Genomic DNA, 25397 nt, shown 5'->3' with positions numbered 1-25397 from the left:
GTTTCAAAAAATCAACCTAAAATTCACTTTTGGATTGGTTTATTTGGAGACAAGACTGGGTTTACCAGCGTTTAGAATTCATGGATCCAAGTGCTTTTGAAGTTTTTTATTTATACGAATTTTAATTATCTAAATGGCCCAAATAAACTGTTTGTATTATAATTATCTTAACGATCGTATAGCTGAAAAGCTAAGACATAGCTGGAAAGCCACGTTCCATGTCATTTTTGTATATTTTTATGTAATTTGCATGTTAGTACATTTTTTTTTTTAATTTAGAAATATTGCATATTTTTGTGGTATTTTCCATATTTGTTGTACAAGTTTGCATATCATATATATATATATATATATATATATATATATATACCTTGTTTTATGTCGGTGTACAAAATTTATAAAATTGTTGTGTCCTCACCAATATCCCCCATACCCTTACGGGTACCATACTTGTACTGTGACTTATTGAAAAAGTTAAATTGTGAATCATTTTTATTCTGTTCATCGATTATTAGTTTTCAATGTCCAAACTACTTGCTACTTTCTCTTAAAGATGTTAAGAAGTTAACGAGTGATTTTTAGTTTGCGTAAAAAGTTTATTTCTGCAAGATGCCTACAATTTCGGTTCTGTTACAGAAGGTAGTGGACGGGAAAATGTGGGGGAGGTGGGTTGTTAAACTGCTCACCCGGAAAACCTAATGGAAACGAATAGGTAGACTGTTCTAATCAACGATGGAAACTAAACTTAATCAATTTTCATATGCTTTTAACAATGCGAAACTCAATGCTTTTCCAAAGTTTTCTTGAAAAAAATGAAACTTATTGATGGAAACAGCTAAAATAAGGTAGACTATTTGTTGTTCAACCCAATTCAAGCAAACAACTCTCAGCATCATGCACTGGCATCGTTCTACTTTTGGGAAACAGATAATTTTACACAGCAGAGCATCGTTGTCTCCTCATGGCCATGAGGAAAACTTAACTGCCAACACCCTTTCTGCTGCCTATAAAACCTGTCTCATTGTCCCCGGCCCTTCACAAGCATCAGAATCACCATTGCCAAGAGCACCATGGAAGTGGCAGGAACGCACCTGCCATCCTTCCTCCTCATCCTCCTCTTCACCGTCTACCTCCTTCCCCTTTCCTCCTCCACCAACACCATCACAACCACCTTTGCCTCGGCCTGCATCGTCGTCCAACTCACACATGCAGATGCCCACATGAATTTGACCTACCAGGAACACATACATGCGGCAATAAACCGGACTCATCATCGGGCCCAGCAGCTCTCGCGCCACACCGGGCGAGGCCGAGATCATCACCGAAACTCATCCTCGCAGCCCCAACAAGCGACAACTCTTAACACGAGTCTGCAGGGCTACAATGGAGAATACTTCATGAAGCTGGAAATCGGAACTCCACCAACCTCCTTCACAGCCTCTATCGATACAGGCAGTAATCTCATTTGGGCTAAGTGCTACCATCCAACCAACGAGGAAGACGATCCTCTTTTCGACCCTCAGAGTTCCTCTTCTTATTCCAAAGTTCCATGCTCCGACCCAATTTGCAACAACAGTCGTCTACATACTTCCTGTAATGCTCTAGATTGTGGCTACACAATCAAGTATGTAGACGGAACAGGCAGTGAGGGAACTCTCAGTTTGGAGACTTTCACCTTGGGCTCCTTGACGGCTAATGGCATTCGGTTTGGGTGCAGCTCTGTGGTTAATGGCTTTGAAGCCACTGGTCCAGCAATAGTTGGGATGAATAAAGGACCCTTATCGCTCATCACTCAATTGGGACCCTTGATTGGTTACCAGTTCTCCTACTGCTTGGGTGGGTACAGTGCCTTCGACAAAAGCAAGCTCACGCTTGGACCCAGCAGCCACCTGATCAAAGCAAACACCACAACAAGCACGCCATTGTTGATGAATCCTGGAAATCAAAGACAGTACTTTGTGACTTTGCTTGGCATCAGTGTTGGTGGGAAGCGCCTCCCCATCTCAGAGTCCGCATTCCAAGTTCAATCTGATGGAAGCGGTGGTGTTCTTGTTGACTCTGGCTCAACTTTTACAGGCCTTGTTGAAGAGGCATACAAGTATGAACCTTTTCCCTTGACTTCTTTCTTTCTTTCTTCGGCCTCCCCGTCTATAATGGATCTTGTATTCAGATCTGTAAGATGCTTGATTATGTATAGTTAGTGCTAATTATGTCTGTTCTTGATGGCAGACTTGTACACGAAGCATTCCTCACGGAAGTTGGTCAACAGTTTTATCTGTACAACCCAGACTTGCGACTGGACGCCTGCTTGAATGGCTTGCCAGACTCGATCTCCATCCCCACTCTCACGTTTCATTTTGATGGCGGCGATCTACAAGTGCCTCTAGAAAACTATATTGTAACTGATTCAAGAAGGCAACTCTCTTGCTTGGCCATTCTTCCAACACCAGGTGAAATGAATATAATTGGATCCACCCTGCAGCAAAACTTCCTTGTTCATTATGATCTTGGGAAGAACATGATCTCTTTCACGCCTGCACAGTGTAGTAGTCTGTAAATTCCCTACCTTTTACAATCTCATTGTCGTTCCAACAGTCTGCCGATGTATTGATGCATTTTGCCATATTACGGTAATATGAGAAAAAAGGTCATTTCAATTAGTCCATAATCTCTCTCGCTCTCTTCTTGTATTCAACCGAAAAAGAAGAAAAGATGCAAACGCACGATAATTAATGATTTACATGGTTCATGAAGACAATGAGTCAACCTACATCCATGGCAGCTCATTATTCTGAAAAAGATGAACTACAAGAGATGTCGGCACTCTTAAGAGCAATTGTCTTGTTAGGCCATTCTTCTAGCACCAGCTCCTGTGAATCTTATTGAAGCCACCACACTGCACAACTACCTTGTCAATTTTGGTCTAGATTGTGAATTCCCTACTTTGTTTTGCCTAGTTAATCTTCGTGTCCGGCTGCTTGCCGATGTATTAATATATGTTGTGTTGCTATATGATAGACAAAAGTTGCCATCTCCATTGTCAATAATGTTCAGCAAAACATAAATATGCTTATTCTTACTTGCAGTCAGAAGCGCGTAATTTAAAGAAAACAAGCTCTCTCTCTCTCTCTCTCTCCCTCTATATATATATATATATATATATATATATATATACACATACATAACTGTGAACGTAGTCAGTCTTCAAAGTCGTCACTAATAACAAGCCCCTGCAATGGCCCCTCTAGCTAGGATTCTCAAGGCACTACAAAGCGAGATGGCAGGTTTGGATTGGAGAAAGTGATTAAAAAATTGACAGAGAAGTTAATTCGTTCAACATTACTAGTCAACAGCCCATGAGAAGCTGGAAGCTTAAGCAATTGTAATTGATCAAAATTGGTCTTCTTAGTAACAGTTTCCGAAATATCTTGCCCATTGTTTGCATCCCCAACATCATTTGTAGATATAATTTATTATATAAGCACTTTAGAGTTCCTTTACCGAAGAAACCTGCTGGAGTTATACATTGATCAAATTAAATGTTCCGTATAAAAACTAGAGGGAGAAGGATTGAACAAGAAGAAACAACAAAAATACGAAATGGAACTGATAAACGCAGTCGGCAATACAGAATCCCCCCATAAGACGACCCAAAAGATCATTTACAATAATATTATACCAGACAATACAAGAAATTCCTTAAATAGAGTACAGAAACAGAGCACCGCGTTAATGACTTCAAATCATGTCCAGGTCTTGTATAGGCTTTTGTATTAATGGGTCTATTTTTCATGTACTGGGTTTATTTTTGCTTGATTAAAGCTGATAAATCTTTGTTGTAAGTTTTACTCTTTCATGGTAATTTAGACCATGGATAGGTGGGGTCTGTCAAAAAGGTATTTCTTCGATTTGAAACGAAAACATTGTCTTCATCCAATTAGATGCTTATTTTTCTCTTTCAAATAACGAACTTTAAATCCTTTGATGATCTGAAATCCTAGCTCTTAGATCCCAAAATCTGGGATCAGCTCAGATCTTGATCCAATGCAATCAAAACTAGCACACCCTTAAGACGATTGTCAATTTGTTAGAGATATATTTATTTGATCTCAAACATATGTATAAGTATGTTCAAAGTTTCCCTGAAAAAAATTGATTCAAGATGGAAAGAGCCTTTTGGGTTTAAGTCCATTACTTAGAAATCAAATTTTAGCATGGCTTAGTTTTCTTGACAGGGTCCAAATTAAGGCTAGTGAACTTGGAGATAAAGGGAATAAAACGGGGAAGGGAGCCGCTCTCCCAGCGGCCTTGCATCGGGACTTGGGGATAAAGGGCATGCATGAAAATGAAGAATTTTGAATTATTAATGCTTTATTTTATTAATAAACTTTCGAATTAGAAAGAGAGGGGAGGGGGAAATGTCGGAGACATCCGATAAAATTGGAAGGTATGGAGAAAAAGATGTCAAAATTGTGGAAAATTTAAACTTTTGACTTGTAATTTATTTTATAAGAAATTACCTTAACTAACTATTCTTTTTCTAATTGTGGTTAACGTTTTCCCTTCATGTAGCATGTGATTGAGGACTATGTTATAAAACTGCAGCTATTTGTAAGTTCTCAAAATTAGGCAGTTATTTGCAAATGCATGGAATGTTGATCAGCTACTTTATTTTTAATGTTTATTTGGAGTAATCCCCTTGCATAAAACCTCAAAAGCCATACCTTATGCCTACATGGTTAGGTAGATTTATGGTACATCATTCAACTATGTCGTGCTTATCAACCAGAATAATAATACACCCGAATGTGACAACGATTATAGGATTTGGACTTCAGACCCATGAATGTGACTCACCTTGCTGCCCGATTGCAATATGAACAACGATGTTAACCAGCTACATACAAATTTCTCAAATAAATGTTAATAATAACATTCAGTAACAATAGTAATAACAACAATAACAACATGAATACACCTGGATTACTAAATTCTTGAAGAGTAATTTGAAAGTTCTTCAAGCCAACTGCATGCGTATCTAACCTGCCCACCTTCCCTTAGCAGAAGGATAAGGATTCTAGATGGATACAAAACAGAAAAGCGTTACCGAACTAGTGTCCAGAAAAAACAATGACAACTCAACAATGCTGTCAGTCCATAATCCAAGTTGTGATATTCTGATTATTTAGTTAGTTTTGTACTTAACGTTGTCCTTTCACAACTTTTGTGGTTGCTTTCGTCTCAAGCGATTATTCCTCTTGTCACCTCGCAATACTATTTTTCTTTAACTAGCTGGACTGGCGTTAAAAGTTTAGTATATTTTGAATACAAGCTAACATCTCAAAATTTTCATTTAGCGACCTAAATTTGCTGGGAATCACGATGCTCGCTTTTATTTACCACCTTTCAGTCTGCCTTGGCCGTAAATGACTAAAAATGTTAAATTGTTCCTTGATATGTGAGAGAGGGAGCTACTTGGAGTAAGGAAGAAACCAGTCTGTCAATGAATTGTAAACGTTGAACTATTGGAAGGCCGGATGCTAATTGGGAAGGGGCAAAACTAGAAATTTTTTATGAAGTAATCGAATTAAAGTTTTTAAATTTTCACTAGGGCCAAAATGTCATTTTTCAAAACTTTTATGTAAAACAAGTAAAATTTTTAAAAATTTACATGTAATTTTTTTTAAAAAAAAAATTGAGGTGGGCCCAGGGCCCATGCGAGCCCTACCTTGGCTCCGCCCCTGCTGAGAATGGATAGAGCAAAAAACTGTTTCTCCGTAATCTCATGTAGCTGACATGGTATGACATGTTCTTTATTTTGAGAGTGGGCAGGAGGATTGAGACCTTAAGCCTCCCCTTTTTCCTTTTTCCGTTGCTCTCAAGGTTTAGAGTTGCATCGGGAAATCTCCACTTCCTTTAACTTGCACTTAGGATCCATTTACTTTTTTGATATAGGAGTACAACGATTGAATTGGAGGTACCACATAACATGTCGCAGCTCGCCCATTTGAGCTATGACCCTCTAGACATGTTCTTACCTTTTACTAAAGTATTTTAGTAATTTTACATAAGAAAATTTTTCGAGTTCCACTTTCAATCTGATAAAGGAGGGTCTTCTATTTAACCAACAGAATCATCATGGTCATTAGGGGCATAACATATAACGTGTTCTTCATCAGGAGCATCGATCATGGGAATCATTTCATTATAAGCTCAAGCAGTTAATCGTGAATTCTAAGATGGCGTTCCGGCTTTTATAGATCAATGAATTTACCATAACACACCTAAACTGCATCATTCATTCATTCTTTCTTTCTTTAATACAAAAATTTTCGCTGGAACTCCTCCTGGTTTTAAGCAAGAAAGCTGTGCTATCCGGCGCTCCGTTTAATAAGACTGATTGATGAAATAAGATGAAATGACAGGGCATTTTACACAGTAATTATACATTAGTAAGGTGGCAGTCAATTCACACTAAGAATCTGCCGTATCTTAAAAGTTTCGTCATATTCTACATGTACAACAGAATAGGAAGTATTTACTATAAGTTTGAAGCGCAGAAAGCAAAGTTACTTTCTTCAAGGCATATTGGTAGCACCCGAACTGACGAACTAATTCCTAGAACCAATCATTCTTACACAAGGATGTACATACACCAGCCTTCACTTTATATATTGCCAAATAAATTAACTTGAGAATCAAGTGCACTTAGTCATCATACAACATAATTACTAATGTTAGGTCATCAAATTTTTTAAATCAAATAATTATAATATGGGCACCAGATGTATATGGTTATTGCCTTTATTTCTTTTAACGTGTTTTTTCTTGTTCCAACTTGTTAAATCAAAGATCGTCAAACAGTGCTGAGAACTTTAATTAGTTCAATTTTGTCTTCAAGAGCGATGGGGACAAATGAAGTATACATGTGATCCACTTTTCTGAAAACACAAGTTTCCTTGTGCAAACCATGAGATCAAACTCAGTAAGTACATTGGTGGGGATTAAGTTCCAATCCGGATCCATCTTAGTTGGTATGTAGTTGTCAAAAGGTAATAATAATTGAGCATTCTACTTTTATAAAAGAGAGAATATTTTTGAACAGCTAATGTAATATAATATTTGGGCGTGCTACTTAAAAGAGTGATTTTGAAGATCTTGAAAATATGATCTTTTCTGTTGGTTCCTTATTTTCAAAGCTAGCTTCATTGCGACTGCATTTTAAACAGAGTCTGCCGATTAATATTACAGAACCCTAATTATTAGATAGCTGACTAGTAGCATCTATGCTGGGAATATGCAACTCTTTCACGGAGACATTATTCTGAATCGGTTGACATATGATCAAATGCATCCATGTTTGTCGCTTTCCTTTTCATACTTGACGGTACTACACCTCTGCAGAATATATCGACCAGAAGATGTGCTTTAAAAGTTCACCCCCGCGAATAATACAGGTTGGAAGGTCGAAAAGTTTCTCTCTCCCTATATATATATATATATATATATATATATATAGATAGAGAGAGAGAGAGAGAGAGAGAGAGAGTAACCCACTCGTGATTCATAGTATTATGGGCTGCTGACATTTATATTGGCAATAGAATTAATATGCAAACATTTAATGCCTTCACTTACTTCTTTGTATCCTCTCTATACATATTTGCCTTCAGTATTATTGCCACCACCTGACTACCATGTAGTTGGCCAACCTTCTCTCTCAATTGTAATACCTCTTCTTGTGCACTATCTAGTGATTGATCAAAAACTGCACATTGTCTTCTTTCGACAAATAAAAACCATTTTTGTTACAAATCCATCTAAAACAAAATCTCGGCATGGTCTACAAAAGTAACAAAAAACAACATTAAGAACAATATCAAACTTTGATACAATGCAAACTAACAATTCAATTTATACTCGTATAAACAACCTCCTTGAATTTTGACCATTTTTTACTATAAGAAATGACTGCTCGCAGTCCACATTTATATTGGTACATTTGATACTTGAAGAATTTCACCATTTTAGCTTTCTGGAGAATTTGAACAAGAATGTGAGAAACACTAATAACAACATTACACAATCAACAATTATTCATAATTTAACAAAAACTGTGAACATGTGTGTTTACAAAACTGAAGGTGCAATCATATGTAAATGTAGAAAATCGTTGAGAATTTGTCATACTAAACGCAGTTAAGCTTTTGTTTGTAGGATATACTTTCTCAAGCAAGTACTAAAACTTCAATGAACTAACTAACAAGGGGATGGTGTTATATTAACTCTAGTTGTTTCAGTCCCAAAGCTGAAGCCATCTCCTTGCCCCAACCAAGATGACCATACCATGCGGGTTCGTTGTAGGCTGGTGTCTTATTTCTTGTTTTTTTATATATGTCTAATACAAAGAAAGGATAGTATTTTCACAAGAATGAGAAGAACAAAGCTAAGATAATTATACGTCTAGTACAAAGTGAAAACGAAGAGCATAAGATGCAAAATAAAAGATTCTCAATCTGTCAGATTATATTACTGGATTTCAGCATCAAACAATCTGCAAAAGAATGAAGATAATTATAGACAGAGAAGTAAACCATCAAAAGGACTTACTCGTTAACACGTGATGCTCATAAATGAAAACCCTTCACGGAATACTTGTCTCATTTGCCAAATAAACAAGTAGAGTGCCAACGATCTTCACCCCTAGTTAGCTATGTGCATTGCAAGTTTCAGCAAAATCTTTCTTTGTTTTTTTCTGTTGTCCATAAATCTCAGCTCAGAGTTGAGAAAATAAATTTAGGGTCACAATTAAAAAAATAAAAAATCGTGTCGCATTGGGTGGTTTAACTGTTTTTCATGCATGTTAAAACTGCGATGCATATTGAGGTACATTAGCGAGAGGCATCCTTAGGGGAAAGAAATCACACTTGGATCATGTCCTTTGCCATGGGGCAGGCAGACATGATCCAATGGGGTTGCTGTATACAACAGCCCCTCCAAATGAAAACGCTAGATGGGGAGAGAAGCACTCGTTACCCCTGATGATCACTTTGTCATCATTTTTTCCAAAACCATAACGAATGGGAGGCCTGGAGAGCAAGATTCCATGGCCATCCTTACTGAAATCTTGACCGAGAAAGAACGATGCATACCCGGCAGGTGAGCAGGCTTGACTCTTGAGGGCAGGTCGAAGCTGGCCACCTGAGATGTCATTGAGGGCAGATCTACAGGCGGAGGGTGAGCAAGCAGGAGGGCTGCTCGAGGCGGTAGTTGAGGACAGCTTGGATGGATGGAGCTCCGCCGGTAGGAAAGGTGGTTGGATCTGTCGCCTGACAAAGCATAATGGGTTGGGCACCGAGCTGGGCCGCCGGAAGATAATCGGTACTTGGCCCGACTTAAGCTCGAGTCAAAAAAAAAAAAAAAAAAAGAGCACCGAACCAACCCGATTCTTTATCGGCCGAACCGGTTGGGCTTAATAATGTTTTTTTAATATTTATTTTATTAATTTATATATATATAATATTTTATTATAATTAATTATATGTATATATTATTATATTAAAAAATTATTCCCATGCCCAAGAGAAAGCCAGAAAGGTGAGCGGGAGGTGCACGCTCCCCCCCCCTCACTCTAGAGTACCACTGTTCAATCAAATCCATATTTTATATATATATATATATATATATAACGATTGAATGATAACTTTAACATCCAAAGTCAATCAGAGTTGTCTAATAATAGCAACAAAGGGTTGAGAGAAAAATAAGGTGAAAAAATGTCATCTAATACTAAACCATGAAAATGTTCTATAACTTTTTAGTTTTGGTTTTCTCTCAATTGTCAATTATAATAGATCAAGTGATATATATATATTGAATTTCTTGAGTTTAGATGGAAACATCTTTAAGCAAGCATCGTGAGGTCATGATTGGATGGAAAACGGCCTGAGATTTCTTCTTATTATATATACACACTTTTGGAGATCTTCCATGTGCTTTGACATGGACGTGGAATTGTTTCCACATAATCCTGTCACGGTTATTGTAGAATCACGCGGAAATATGCATGTTCACACCATGCAAAGCAAAATTCTCTGTCTTATCGAACACGCTCTTGTCGTTGAATATACATGTCTAACCGATTCTCTTGTATGAAAACTATGCAAGATGGTAAGTGGAGAAGATACGGGCACTTAATCAAAAAGTAGTATTAGTACGAGCAACGTTTCAGTCTCTTAGTCGATTACGAATTACGGAAGTCCTTTTCACAAGTACCGTGTCATGTCCTGAGCTCAAAATTTTCATAAATTAATTACGTTGTCTCGGTATTATAATTATACTTGCCACTGTAATATTATCCCAACTCGTGGTTGCATCGATGATAGAAACTAACATGAGGAAAGACTGAAAGTATACTCATGACGTAAAACTCAGTTGTTGTCTGTACTCTGTACAGTGTAAAAGTCTCGGGCTATTAACTCCCATTCCGAGGGCGTTGCACAGAGAATAATGGCGCTTATGTGATAGAGGAAGTTGTGCTCCTTGTCTGGCATTGAGTTCTCAATCAAGTAGTACATTCGTTAGAAAACGTCTAATGATCTATTTGCAGAAAGCATTTGGTGAATCGGCGGCTGCTATTTGGCCAGGATGGTACTTCAAATTAAAGTTGCCTACCAAGTTGTAGACTAATGAAGGAAAAAGAAAAAAGAAAAAGCCTAATAACTATCTCAGTTTCGCCAGCTTCATCGTTTAATTGGTTAACACAATTCAGCTTTTACATTCGCCATGTTCTTTCGTATTTGATCTTGTGAGAAAGACTATGCACGAAAATCTTTGAAATCTCAAGCAACAACCATTGGAGTCCAGCAATTCACGGGACAAATGCATCATCCGAGAGAAACACAATTAATTTTTCTATAGTATTAATATCCACACGCTCTAGCTCTCTCTCATGATTCTTGGCACTTCAGTCGTCTCTCCATCTTCTTTAGCACGTGATGTTCTCTTCTGACCGCCGGCCATTCTCAAGTCTAAGTGATGGTGATTTCCTTGGGGTACATGGTTATTTATCTTCTTGTGCCAAATTTGGATCAGTCGCAATGTCGTCTTCTTTTGTGTTGCACGTTTCTATGTCCACCACCTTTCATTGCACACCCTAGTTATCTTGAAGGCTTTTTGGCCGAAGGATGTTGTTTCTTGGTTCTTCTTCATGGCTTTCTTTTTTTATTTTTTATTGTTTTCTTTTTTTTCAGTTGTACCGTATAGCATCTATTACTCATGTTTCAGTTTTATTGAATGCAAATTCTCTCTCTCTCTCTCTCTCTCTCTATAGCTATAAAGCTGAGATAGAGCACCTCAGCCATTTCCGGTTAGAATTTCCGATGAACTGATGCAGTTGCAGTGGTGGCCAAATATGGAGGGTGAGTTCGTGTGATCATGTTGTTGTACGTGGGGTGCAACTTTAGTTAATTTGTAGCTTGAAGTCCTCACTTGCGCATGTCTTCCCCAGACGAATCTGTAGCGTCTAAGCTTCCACAGAGCATTTGTCACTTGCCAGAACATGCAACAAAGTTACAGTTCGTTTAAATTCCTTTTCAGAATGCATAACAGAAGGTGAAAAGGAAAAAAGTAAAGGGCCCTACCCCTCTCTCTCTCTCTCTCTCTCTCTCTTCTCGGAAAAGATAAGGACAGAAAGCATAAGATAAATAAGAACAGGTGGGATTCATTCGCTTCTGCAAGTATAGCATCTGCCATAATATTCCTACATATTAGCTTTCCGTTTACTCTAACATTACATTACAGCTTTCTTTCCTTTTTTTTTTTTTTAGAGGTTGCTTTTTTTTTTTTAGGTTGCTGGTTTATGGTTGTGCGTGTTCGCATATATTTCATGTGGTGTCCCGTCGATGGAAAGGGTAGTGCAAGACAAAAGCCAAAACCAAAAGGCAAAGCTCTCTCTCTTTCTTTTCCTCTCTCTCTCTCTCTCTCTCTCTCAATTATGCATACCCCTATAAAGGAACAGACAGTGGGCACCCTGTAACTTCCACTACCATATTATATATATACACATAAAAACCCAGCTCTGCACTCCCCAATTCCGGAATTCAAATAAATCCAATAGTTTTTTAAGGAAGGTGGTCGCCCGGTTTACGTGCATTTGTACAAAGACCCATCCCTCCTTTCTCCTTCATCGTTCCTGCCAAAATTTAGCCTGCAAAAAAAAAATCTGGATGCGAATTTTAATCTTATTATAATGGTATTCAGTTACTTGAACAAGAATTATTACATGCTAAAAATTCTGATCATCCGATCCCTCATATCTTGGCCGCCCAGCATCAGTTCACCTGTAGCTGTCCCAACACGCCTTGTCCCCGAACTGTCACCTCCTCCTTTTTCTTCCTGCTTTTACAACCAAAAGCCACAGTCGTCCTCTTCTTCCTTCGGCTTTCCTTTTTTCTTCTATTATTTTTTCCCTTTCTCCTTCTTCTCCCTTTTTCCTTTCTTTTAAGTTCTTTCATTCTCTCCGTTTTCCTTTTGATCCTTTCAATTCAACTGTATTCCGTTCACAACTTGCTTTGGGTTGAAACCCAACTTGTAGAGAATTAGTTCCTCTAATTCTTGTTTTCCGCTTTTCCTCCTCTACCTGTAATGCCCTCCAAAAGTTGGTGTCCAGAAGTCGGCAGCTGTTTCATTATTCACGAAGGTGCTGGAGATGGGGACCAGGCACAGTCCCCTGCTCCTGAGATCCTGTTTGGGGCCTTCCTGGTCCTTTGATTTATCAGAATTCTGCAATAGAATAATAATTAGACATCTTTTTTTCTGTGCATGAAAATTATTCAGTCTGTAAAGGATGACAGTGAGAACCAGGAAATTGAATGATGAAAAGAATGAAACAATCAATATACAATTACTACAGCATAGTTCAACTTTGGCAACACCTCTCCCCACCCAACAACCCCCTCCCTAAAAAAAATGGAAAAAGAAGAAGAAGAAGAAGAAGAAAAAAGAAGGAAGTGGAAAAAGCAGTAGGTTTAAAGATAACTACCTGTGGATGTTGATGTTGTATCTGAATCCCACTTTTCATATATGGATTACTGAGCGCCTGACAAAATATAAAGCGCTAAAGTTACAGATCTTTTATTCTATTATGAACACAAAGAAAGTTTGTGTGGGAAAAGTTCTTACATTGACTTGATCATGGAGGAATTTGATGTACTGAATTGCTTCGTGAAGGACTGATGCTGTATCGGTCTGAAAAAAAAAAAAAAAGTACTGATAACATGTAACCGCATATACGAAAGGATACAATAAAAAGAAGAGTGAGAGCAACGCTATTTTGACTATATAGTTTACAGGGAAAAAAAAAAAAAAACATTCGTGAAGAAAGTCACCTTCCCAAAGGGAGAAACTAGTTGCTGCAGCGCAGTGATTCTGTCACCTAGCTTTTCTTTACGAACCTATGAAGAGAAAGAAAGATGGACAGTTAATGGTGATTAAGAAAAGAAAAGAAAGGACTGCCATTTTTTCTATTCCACAGGAAATTATTTCCTACCTTAAACGTTGGTAATGGTGATGGTGTATCCAATCTAGGCCTTTTGAATGTTGATTCAGGAGTGCTGCTTTTCTTCAAGTCTGACGAGCTCGCATCACCGGTTTCTTCACAACTCCGCTGGAAGAAAAGAACGAGGAAAATTAGCTTTCTAAATCAATCATAATTCTCGTTGCGGAGAAATTTTCTGAAGGAAGAACATGAAAATATTTAACAAAACGTAGTGGTATATATTCAGCCCACATAGAAAACATATGTAACAAAACTGATGCGAAACTATTATATAAAACTTGCAACATAATGTCGATTATGCGATAACAATAATCATATTTCGACAGAAAGAGATGCTTTGACAACATGGAAATCTCCTCAAATTTTTGTTGGTCTAAAATTGGTTGCATTATCCAAACATTTTCAATACAAGTTACACAGGGATAAAAAAATAGAAATTCATTGAAAATAAAAGTAGAGGTTGCTGTGTTTTTCTTGTAATATTTACCTTTACCATGATGTTATGTAAACTGGGCTTCTCTTCCATCGTTGGAGCAAGAAATTGTGATGGTGAAGATGCATATAAAGTAGGTCGAATCTCGGCCGCCATGGTTGTTGTTGCATTCCAGAAAGGCCCATTGTTCGCGAACTGTAATTGGGTATTGATCTGTTGTTTAGGTGGTGATGAAGACGAAGAAGACTGTCTGAGAAATTGTGGGAATTTAGACCAATTTTGAGGAAACTCGTCTGAAAACAATGGCTGTGAGTTCAAGCGGTAGTTCATGGACGGCATGCTCAACAGCTGAGACTCCTGATCGACGTATCCTTGCATCATAGGTGGAGGATACCCATAATGGCCCATGTTATTCACCGCAACACTTCGGCCAGTGGCCGAACATTCGCCAGAATTCAGGCGCTGCTCTAGACCAAACAAGTTGTGTTGATGAATTTGCTTCAGGGAATTGATGTTCGAATCCTCCCCAGTTGTCCAATCCCTCTGAAAGTGTCCGGAAGGCATCGGTTGCCGGAAAATCGTCCGGGAGTTCAGGTCTTCGTCCTGAATCATGGTCTGTAAGCTGCTCTCTGCTCTTCCAGCTCCACGCCTGCAGAAGCACTCGAGTTATTAGTGCCAGTTTTTGGAAAAAAAAAATTTGAAGTATATGTGAGATTAATTGTCTAGGTGGTGAACTTGCAGGTTCTTTTAGCAATTTGTCAAATTTATGTCCTTAGAATAAAATAAGATCCCTAATCTCAAGTATGATAAGTTCAAATTGTCTGTAGAAACATTATACTCGTATAGGATGCCATCGGGAAGATCTACAACACTTCGTGTCATAATATTGGAGAGTCATGGTTTATTTATGCAATACGTTGATATAACAATGAAGCTGAGGTCCGTCCAACGATAAAATTTAAGAGTTTCCTGCAAATGGTTTCTGTAATTACACCAGCATAAAAGATTAGAACCACCAGAAGAAGAATAATCTGCTAAATTCTGTCATCCAGGTAGATTCCAAACCACGTTCACCACCACGTTCATAAACTGAGTTCAGAAGCAACATCAATTTAGAAAGGTTCCTACTTCCAACCCTTCCAATATTTCATCAAGGATCGATACTACTGAAAAAAAAGAAAAAAAAATGAAAAGAAAAAGAAAAGGTCACCAAGAAAAATCTGAACCAACCAAGAAAAATTAAATTGACGCATCGTGCAAGTTAATTTGTTTCCCGAAATAAGAAAGGAGATTGCTAGAAAGAATTTTAGTTACTCATCACATTTTGGAAATTCAAATATATTGACGAAAGATAAAAATCATTTTTCGGATGATCAGCAAGACAACGTCTTCGCACCGTAAAGAAGTAAAGATCCGACCCTCTGCGCTTTTATTAGTAAATCATACACACTTCTTTGTCCACCCGCTATCCCTAATTTTCTCTAGCAGGACCATATCATGCCAATTGCACCCTTGTTGTTGATTTTGAACAAGAAGGAGAAAAAGATCCGAAAGAGGAAAATCTATGAACAACTTTAGACACCACGGCGACGATGCTGCTTATACTCACATCAAGGCATGGCTCCAATCAGGCGCCGGTGCCGGCGCCGAAGACGAGAGACCGAAGCCAACGAGCTGCAGCGATGAATCCATGGCCACGCCGCTGGTATCCGCCTTATGCGGCGCTTCTTGGAAGACCATGGAGCTGCCAACGGAGAGGGAAGCCGAGTGATTGTCCACGGACTCCTCGCCCGACCTGCCCTTCATCTCCGTAACGTCCGAGGCCGACCAGCTGAAGCTGCCCATCTCGCTCACGGCGGCTGTGGCCGAGCAAGGAGACGCGGAGGTCCCGGCATACCCACCACCAGTGCCGCTCCGCATCCACCAATTTCCGCTGCAGACTCCACTCTGCATGTCCTCCGCCATGTCCACCGCCTCCACTTCAACTTCTTCTTCCTCCTCTTTCCCCTCTGCAACTTCTCTCCCTCTCTTACCTTTGAGCTGATTTGTTTGTCCGAAACTGGCGGTCTAACGAAAAAAGATGCGAGTGGGAGTGGTCCTTTATATAATACAGTCAGCCGATCGTACGGTGTCTCGCAAAGAGCAGGCCCTCCGGTTGACGAATCTCACCGATCATCACATCACATCACTCTCCCCCTTTGATGGTAGCCGTTGCCATTTTGCAAGAGCGAGAATCTAGAGAGAGAGAGAAACTAGAGATAGAAAGAGAAAGCTTTGAAATTCCTTTTGCCTTCTCCACAAAGCGATCACAATTCACACATAGAAAAAGTTTTTTTCTTCCCCTCCTTTGCTTTTTCCACCCCTCCTTTTTCTGCCTTTGTCTCTCTTTTTTCTTTTTATATATATATTTCATATGTTTCTTTATATTTTCCAAAGTTTTATTTTAGAGGGCCGCAGCATGATGCCCCATCGCCGTTTGCGAAATTCCCTTCTTCAGAAATCTTCAAACTTACCAGCTTTTACAAAGGCCAGCCCCGGTTTTCTCTTATCACATTCAAGTGTTCTTCCAGTTTTGGCTCTCAGCTTGTGTAATGTTTTAGAATCTATTGTTTCTTATTTTTATGTTATTGCTTCAACGAAGACACTTAATATGTTTTGATCACAATAAATGTGCCAACCTCTTAACAAAAAAAAATTGCACCAATATACAAGTTAAAACATAACACGGACGTCATTTTGAAACATTAAAAACAGACATCGTATCTTAGAGAATAAAAAAAAGAACTAGAGGTTTCGATTCTTTTATTAGATAGCAGCATGAAATATAATCGATTTGCTACCAATTTGATTTCTTTAACAGTGATAGAATAGAAAAAAGTATTTTAATTAATAAGTAAACTAACTTGATTCTAATCGGGCTGCTTTTACAGTTAAATTTTTCTTGTTTTCATGCCCAGTTTCTCTTTCATGATAGGGAATAATTGCGTACCGAACATTCATTGCCCTTGCTTTTCTAATTCATTACGGGATCTTTTTTTTTTTTTTAAATATGTCCGACCACGTATTATATTATTCAAAAGGAATTGACTTGATAACGACGCTATTGGCGTGGCATGAATCAAACTCTTTCATTTCGAGTGACAATCATTTTACTTATTTACGATGTGATACCTCCTGTTTGGGTGGCTAAGTTTGTGGTGGGGGATCTGCTATAGTCCTGCTTTTTCATATGAACCTTTTTCTAAGATCTGTGTTTGCTTGCTCTGTCCTTGAATTTTCCCACCTGCAGATGAGGAGAATGGCCATTTTAACCACACCAGTTCCATTTAAATGAATACAATCCCAAATATAGCAGCCCTTAGCCAGAGCTAGAGATGCAAACAGTGGCGAAGTCAGAAAAATTCATTGGAGAAGCATTTGTTTAAAAATCTCAAATATAGTGGGGCACTTATATATATATATATATATATATAACATTAGTTTGAGTTTAGTCGAGAAACTACTACCGGATTGTGAACTGATTAGGTCTGGATCCTCTCATTGCTTTCATAGATCCAAAATCACAGGAGGCTTCTTAGTGACATTAAGGGTTTCATTAGAGAAAACAAAAGGGTATGTAACTATCTCAATAGCCCAAAGATTGGTAAAAATTGCTGTATGAATCCGTGAAAGATGTTACAAACTATTTTATTGATCAAATGGGCCCTAAAGCAGACCCATCTTAACAAGTTGATGACAACTCGGTGCAGACTGGGTTCAAGCTAGCATCCAATCTATTGGATATTGACTCGTTTGATTATAAATTGTACTGGGGAATCGCTCATGCATATCATTCCCTATATCTTGATGTCACTCACAGTTGAACCTTAGAAATAGACCGAAGCTGGTTATATGAATAATGGATTGCCTGGTACACAAAAAAAATTGTGTATCAAAAAGTATAATGACCAAAATACCCTTGAGGAGTGAAAATAGATGCGCTCTATAGGGACAAAAAAAAAGTAATGAGCAAGTTTAAAGTCCATAAAAACATTTCATTTATTTTATTTTTTTTTTAAAAGGGAACCCCCCACCCCCCTCTTTTCATTTTAATTTTCCAGAACATATATGTTGCGTGCACCACCCATTGACACAACCAATTGCACCATGTTAACTCCTCGGCACCTTTTTGCCAAGATTTGCTTTGATTTGAAATTCAAAGAACTGTGAACAAAAGAAAAAAAAAACTAGGTAGGAACTTCAAATTCTTATGTTCGAGATAATCTTCGAGCCACTCTTCATAGAGAGATGTTACGGTTCTAGCGGGCATACCTAAAAATCCAAGTCTCTTTCATATTTAAATATAAGGTCTAATGGCACCCCCAGATTTTGGTGCTTCTGCTACCTCAAATCCTGGCTATCTCACATCCAAGCACATATGCACAAGCCAAGAACAGCGAAAGATCAACCAGAGGAGAAATTTCTTCACTGTTTGGTCAATCTTCAACGCAACCTTGAGATGAGACCTGACCTATAATACTACTATATGCAATGTAGCCTTCTTTACTCCTAAGGCTCAAGAGCTTATTCTAATTCTAAAGCCTAACATTGAACAATGTGTATATATATATATATATATATATATATATATATATATATATATATATATATATATATATATATATATATATATATATAGAGAGAGAGAGAGAGAGAGAGAGAGAGAGAGAGAGAGACTTGTTTGATATGGAAGAGTGGTAAACCTAGTAGGTCAAGGTTCACGGTTCGGGAATGGTGCAGATTTTACACCGGGATCTGTAAAAGATCTATCAACCTTTCTATTCCAGTAATGGCAGAGGAAAACAACAAGAAGAAGAGGAGGAAACTAACAGGATATAATCAACGGTCCAACGTGCATAAAAAGAAGTACGACTGGAATCGAAAGTGCAACCCCCAATTGAATCCACTACGGGACAAAGCCAAAATGGGTTTTGAACCTGCTAATAAAATCCAAATCCAAATCCAAATCCAAATCCAAGAATAGATTTGAGTGATCCACTGATTAAACGGCATCAATTAAATTTTCTTTCTCTGGTTTCACGGGCTGGCCATTCGCCTCGTGTTGAAAGCGCCCGCAAATTTTGGCTCACTGTCATGCGAGAATTCGGTGTTTCACCTTCAGAGGGATGGTTTTCACGAACTTGTGCACCAAGTTCACGAACTTAGCCATACTTTGCCGGGCACCTCAGTCCTCTCCATTTCTTTCAAGGTCTCTCCAACTATGTGGGACTCAACGACTTTTATCATGGCTTAGTCGGTCTAGCAAAACAGGGCCTTCGGACTAGACCCTTGACTTAATTGCTTGAGTCAAGGCCTAGTCAACGCGAGTCTCTGATTTGGTCAAAAATTATTTTAGAGCAGTCCCCATCATATTCAAGGGAACCCAGTCTTGGAACTAATTGTAGATCCGGATTTTATCAAAAAATCTGGTCCAGAATTCGAGTATGGTATTGAAATGAGAAAGGTCAATCTTGGCTTATATATATATAAATATATCTATTGTTGGGGTTTCAATGTTCCAAGAAGACAAGAAAACAGGTGACCGGAATTCCCTCCCCGTTTTGCTTCGTCCTTTTCTTCCTGAAATCTCTCTCCCTCTCTCTCTCTCTCTCTCTCTCTCTCTCTTTTCCCTCATCGAGCTCCTTTGTGGATTTTTTAAAGTTCCCTAGGAATTCCTTTTCCCAGGGAACAAGGAGGGGTTTTCTTTACGGGTCCCCAAACACGAGACCCATACGGAGAGAGCGTTCTCCGGTGGAGTCGGCGGTGCTCCGGTGACGTCAGGCTGATGACCAGGCGTAGGTATGGGGTCAACGTGGGGTCCACGCAGGGCACGCGCGCGTGCAGAGACATCTGGGGCCGCCGGTCAAAGCGCCTGAGAGCGACGGCCTCAAATCAATCTCTCCTCTCTCTCTCTCTCTCTCTCTCTGGTTTACTTCTTGTTAAAATATGTGAAACCCATAAAAATATCAGTACATGATTCTTAGATCCTCATACAAAAGTTTCCTTTTATAAAATGTATTTTTGTGGATTTTAGAATGATTTGTTTGCTTGGATGCCACACCAAAAATAAGATCTTTCATAAATAACTTGAGGTTCGCGTTTCTTTAATTGGGTTTTTGCACCTTATGACATCCAAATACTCTAGAAACCTTGTTTTGGAATCAAAACAAAGTTTTACCCATCACATTGTTTTGAGGTACCATCCAAAATGCCACCTTAAAAATTAATTTGTGTAGACATATATGTGACTAAAATTAAAAGACATGACACTCTTGAATTAGCAAACTAATTGCCAGCGGCTGCATCCAAATCACTACCATTCCCACAACATTGGTTATAGGGCTTGCATGCTTTTTGTGTGTTTTAAGGGTCGTTTGGCAGTAGAGACACTTTGTTAACGTTCATGAATCTATTTCAAAGATTAAAGCAGGTTCGAAACACTAGTTTGATGAACCTACCCCATCTTTAGAGCAGATTCATGAAATGTTTACAACAACAACATGTTATTGTTTTATGCATCTACTTAAAAAAAATTAGAGCAAGTCAACCACTTAAAAAAATTAGAGCAAGTCAATGGAACATTTTAAAAAGTGTTCATGAATCTACGTACCTTATTTTTGAGGCAGACATATAGAAGCATAATATATTGTTACTATTGCTAAACAGCTCCTTTAATAGCATCATGTCACTCAACCAATGACATAAATGAGAAGACTACTTCATTAGCCCCAGGGTCAAAACCATAGATTGGCGCAAAGACAGGTGACACCCATGTCATTTGAACTAGGGACAGAACACCTTATACCATCCTCTTAGTCACGCAGGTGTGTCAAACCCCTCATTTTATATGATTAATTGGGTGCATATAACACTTTCCAAACCAAAATATGTTCTCCCATTTAGGAAATGTACTGTATATATATTTGTTATAATATACAAATCAGACAATATTAAATTTACCAATGATTTTAAGCTTTAAAACATTAAGACTTAGTTAGAATATCAACGGAACTGTGCAGATGTTATGCCATAATTTATTTGATATAATATTTTACGTTTTTTACTATTAATTAGATTTTAATTAAAAAAAATATTGTATGCAGGTTAGCCGGATCCAATGAGTGTATCACAACCTTGTAAACAAAATTCAAACCTCTAATATGTATTTTAACTTTTCCAGATTCTATCAATTTGCATCTTTACTAGTGAGTGTTGACAATTTTAGTAGTACATTATGATGATGCATAAAGAGGACCGGCTACAAGCTTTAAGTTTCTATATCATTCCATTGTCATATCATTATCTACAAAGTTTTTTTCCTGCTTATTTTATATTACAGTGAAAGCACTTTAGTCATTAGTCACAACCCAAGTGTGCCTTTTAATATGTATGGGCGTGGAGTATGTGCCCAAAATTTCTTTCTTATTTAGTTCTCTCAACCACAAAAGAGGGGAAAGTTTTTCCAGTGGTAGGTAAGGATGGAATATAAGAGGAGAATGCAGCCTCTAGGCCATCTATATATGTAAAGATCAGAAAGAGAGCTAGTGCTAGAAGTTGGCAAAATATTATATGTGGAGTTTTTGCTTTCTATCACTTTTGGGTAGAGAAGTAAATTCATGCACGTATTTCGGCACCGCTGTCGGGTATAAGGTGCATCTTGATTGAACCCCGTCAACGTAAAGGATTCGCTGAAAAAAAAGGTGTGGCTACAAGTTTTAGAGGCGGCCTTTGAGTTGAAGAAGGTCAAGAGTTCAATAGATGCACATTGGCTGCTGGTGGATGTCTACCGAACTTTTAACTAGGCGGCCGAGGTATTGAAGGATAAGATCTAAGAATTGGCAATTCAAACCTGTATTTATTATAGATGTACTCAATATGACTACTTAAGAAAGATGTAATTCACACTGCCGGTATGCTTTTTCTTGTACAGTCTCCCACTCATGTATGTTTTTTCTCCATCTGGAAGAGGCATGCATAGTACGTATGCGGGTATGTGAGCTGTGCACTTGTATTATTGCCGTTTGCTTGTACTGGCACCTTCACTTTCATAAATACAGCTAAGAAAAGAAACATTACGCTTAATATTTATTTTTATTTTTATTTATAAACTATTTGGCATGTTGATAGGAGCTTAACAGAACTTTTGAGGTAATCCCATACTCACGAATTTTCAGTCATTAACTTTTTATGACAACAAAAATTAGATATGTTGGTGTTATATATATATATATATATATGTGTGTGTGTATGTGAACAATGACTCTGGTTATCTAAAGTCATTTAGCCATGTAATCAAGGTCATCCATCTAAAGCATATTGATGATTGAGATAAAAACAAAGAGAAAAAAACATAAACTAATATTAGAGAACGAAAATGGCTATCACAATTTTCTCTTTATTTTTTTGTCAATCATGCATCATATTGAATTGGGTGGTGCAAATTAAATGGTTGGATGACTCTAAAAACCTAAAGTTACCATATATATATATATAAAAGACAACCACCATTTTTTTTATCTAAGCCGTCCATTTTAAAGAAATGAAATGGTGGATATGAAATTGCTAATATATAAGTCAAGTTTTTTTTTTTTTTAATCCATGTAGGGTAACGTGGAGTGCTTTCTTGCATAATTGTTGTTCTATTTATCACTTTTTTTTTTATATAATAAAATGAGAAGGGAGCCCAACTCCTAGTATTTTTGCATAGGAAGTCAAGCTGTTTTTTAGGAATCCGAAATGCTCTTGGAAGGAGTAGAAAGCACAGGAGAGAGGGCATGAAACAAATGAATTTCCTTTAACCGAAACTTTTTGTCTCTTTGAAGCACTCCTTGAACTCTTGAAAGAAAAACATCTTGGTTTTAACTTATATTTATAATTTAATCCCTACCATATGATCTTTTTGGAATCCATGAATTTGGTGATTCCTGTCAATCTCCTACACGATTGTCTGGTTGCTATCCGATATACACACATATCTTTTTCTATCTAAAATTTACCAAGAAGAAGATTATTTTAACAAAATAAAAAATAATAATGATAAAAATGAGAAGGAAAAGTAGGTCTAAGATTGGAACAAAAAGTTGGAAAAACCAATTTCAAACTCTGACGTATGGAACTCATATGAGTGTATGTCTTTGCATGCACATGTGCATATGTGTGTGTGTGAAGGTGATAATATCTGAACATGCACACATGATTCTGATGGAAAAATAATTGGTTTGACTTGTGAGAAAACTACAAAATTAGCAAAAGAACATGACTGGGCGATGGTGGCATCCTTGACTGGGAGCAGCCAGAATCTCAGAAGTAGGTTTGTCGTTTAATTTTCGTGAGGATCGGTTGTCCTAATTATCCACATTAATTATGGCCCTACCTCTTTTGTTTTTTCTTTTTTCTTTTCCTTTTTCTTGAATGCCATTTAATTTATTGGACTTATCTATCCTGTCGTATTCTATATATATATATATATATATATATATATATATATGTAGAGAGAGAGAGAGAGAGAGAGAGAGAGAGAGAGAGAGAGAGAGAGAGAGAGAGAGAGAGAGACACACACACACACATATTCATTGGTGACTTCCAAATTATCAATGAAGATGAAAAATCTAGAGCGGATGATCATTGTTCATTGGTTGGCCATGTTTTCAAAGAAATCGGTACTTCATCCATCAGATGTCGGGCACCCGCAACTCTGTATCGTTCCTTGAAAAAGAAAGAATGCTTCATCTATTATATGAAACTCTGGTTACGGCTCCATTACATATGATCGCCTCTAGAAATTAAAACCTACTCCTTCGACTACTCGATGGCTTTGCTGCGCGTGCACACACACACATATGCAATCTCCAGAAACAAACTATTACCATCATCTCTTTTGATGCTATGTTCAAACACATGATGATCATCATCATATATGTATGTTGGATTGCACTACATGAGAATGCATGACATCATGATGACGATGAACTGAGGTAGGGGAAGAGAGACACTCACATGGCTCATGGCTGCTGCCCTTGCTCATAAAGGTGCCAAAATGAGAGAGAACACATGTAAGTGTGTGTGTGGAGAAAGAGAATATATATATATACATGTAAGTGTGTGTGGAGAGAAAGAGAATATATATATATATATATATATATATAAGAGTACTTTTGCCATAAAACTGATGTGTACTAATTGGTGGCGTATTAGAAGTAAAAGAGAGTACTTTTTGCATAAAACTGATGTGCACCAATTGTGGTGTCTTATAAGTCAACTGGGTCAAGTAAAACAAGCGCCGCCCATGTTGTATTTTTCGTCAATATCTATTTTTCTCACACGCGTAAACAATGAGAGGCAGTTCTTTACACCGTAGAGAGAGAGAGATTGTGACACCACTTAGGAGAGAGGTGTATATATATATATATATAAGCACAGTTAGGTCTGCCTTTGCAGGATTATTCTTCATATTAAATGTGCTTAGTATGGTGCTTTAGAAAAAGAAGAGGAACAGAGTCCGCGTGTAGGATTACAGACCAGAGAGTCGGTTGTTTTTTATTAGTAGAAAATAAATATGTGACAAAGATTGTTCACTATAATTAATTTGTTATCATCAAAATCTCTCTCTCTCTCTTCCCCCAATTTGCTTTCTTACCTACCCAAATCAAAGATTTACTTTTCCTTTAATTAAAATATATATGATTTTTTCCCTTCCATGACTCTTATCAGTGACCCCTTTGCTTTGTCCAAATGAGGTCTCAGTTTTGCGCACTTGAGTTCAATTTGGTTTCGGTCTCTTCGGGATATCTCTTCAAGATTTGTCGAACAAAATCTTAAAAACTGGAACTTTTTTTTGACATATTTTTCTCGAAATCCTTTCCTTCACCAATTAGAATGAAGTCGTCAGCGTCAATTCAAGATTCAACACGTCTCCAGTAAAGTTGACCTAAGATGATGCAGATTGTTTCACTTTTCAATTCATTTTCTCCCCATAAATTATTGGCCTCATTCTCTCGCTCTTCAAGTGGGCACATCTGAAAGAGAGAGAAAGAAAGAAAGAAAGAAAAAAAAAAAAGTGAAAGGAAGAAGCCGCGTGTAGACGTCTTCTTTAGAAATGGAGAAAAGAGAAGAGGGGGAGAGATTTAGGTGTCTGGATCTGTCCAGAGGTGGCTCTTTGGGAATGTGGGTTGACATGGATGGGTTGACTTTGGTTCACAGCACTCTAACCTCTGGGTCCCATACTTCTTTTTAAACCCTTAATAAAGCTGTGGCTACCTGTCTGAGGTTTTCTCTCAATTTGTCTTCTCTGCAATCATTATTATTATTATCATCTATTTTTTTTTCTTTATTTTGTGTTCAAAAGTACTGTGAAAAGTGGTGAACATT

The 25397-nt window shown here is 37.8% G+C and overlaps 2 protein-coding genes across 2 annotated transcripts; one reads left to right on the top strand and one right to left on the bottom strand.

Annotated features, from left to right (window-relative positions):
• Positions 1-1050: 1050 nt before the first annotated feature.
• LOC116264985 (aspartic proteinase nepenthesin-1-like) lies at positions 1051-2660 on the top strand. Its single transcript, XM_031645479.1, has 2 exons — positions 1051-2098; positions 2230-2660. Exons 1-2 carry the CDS (start codon positions 1071-1073, stop codon positions 2555-2557), a joined length of 1356 nt encoding a protein of 451 aa, XP_031501339.1. The 5' UTR covers positions 1051-1070; the 3' UTR covers positions 2558-2660.
• Positions 2661-12224: 9564 nt separating this feature from the next.
• On the bottom strand, positions 12225-16072 carry LOC116263864 (transcription factor bHLH112-like). The gene is made up of 7 exons (XM_031643671.2): positions 15601-16072; positions 14046-14640; positions 13550-13666; positions 13389-13454; positions 13183-13248; positions 13043-13099; positions 12225-12783 (listed from the first exon to the last, which is right to left on the bottom strand). The coding sequence occupies exons 1-7, from the start codon at positions 15954-15956 to the stop codon at positions 12637-12639; spliced, it is 1404 nt and encodes a 467-aa protein (XP_031499531.1). The 5' UTR covers positions 15957-16072; the 3' UTR covers positions 12225-12636.
• Between the last annotated feature and the right edge of the window lie 9325 nt (positions 16073-25397).

This window comes from Nymphaea colorata, chromosome 11 (assembly GCF_008831285.2).
Source record: "Nymphaea colorata isolate Beijing-Zhang1983 chromosome 11, ASM883128v2, whole genome shotgun sequence".
NCBI lineage: Eukaryota > Viridiplantae > Streptophyta > Magnoliopsida > Nymphaeales > Nymphaeaceae > Nymphaea > Nymphaea colorata.
This window is presented reverse-complemented; position numbering and strand designations above follow the sequence as displayed.

Coding starts and splice junctions, on each gene's coding strand:
- LOC116264985 (XM_031645479.1), top strand. CDS start 1,071: ATGGAAGTGGCAGGAACGCACCTGCCATCCTTCCTCCTCATCCTCCTC. Junction 2,099..2,229: donor CTTGTTGAAGAGGCATACAA/GTATGAACCTTT, acceptor TCTTGATGGCAG/ACTTGTACACGAAGCATTCC.
- LOC116263864 (XM_031643671.2), bottom strand. CDS start 15,956: ATGGCGGAGGACATGCAGAGTGGAGTCTGCAGCGGAAATTGGTGGATG. Junction 13,667..14,045: donor TACATAACATCATGGTAAAG/GTAAATATTACA, acceptor CTTTTCTTCCAG/CGGAGTTGTGAAGAAACCGG. Junction 13,100..13,182: donor TCCTCCATGATCAAGTCAAT/GTAAGAACTTTT, acceptor ATATTTTGTCAG/GCGCTCAGTAATCCATATAT.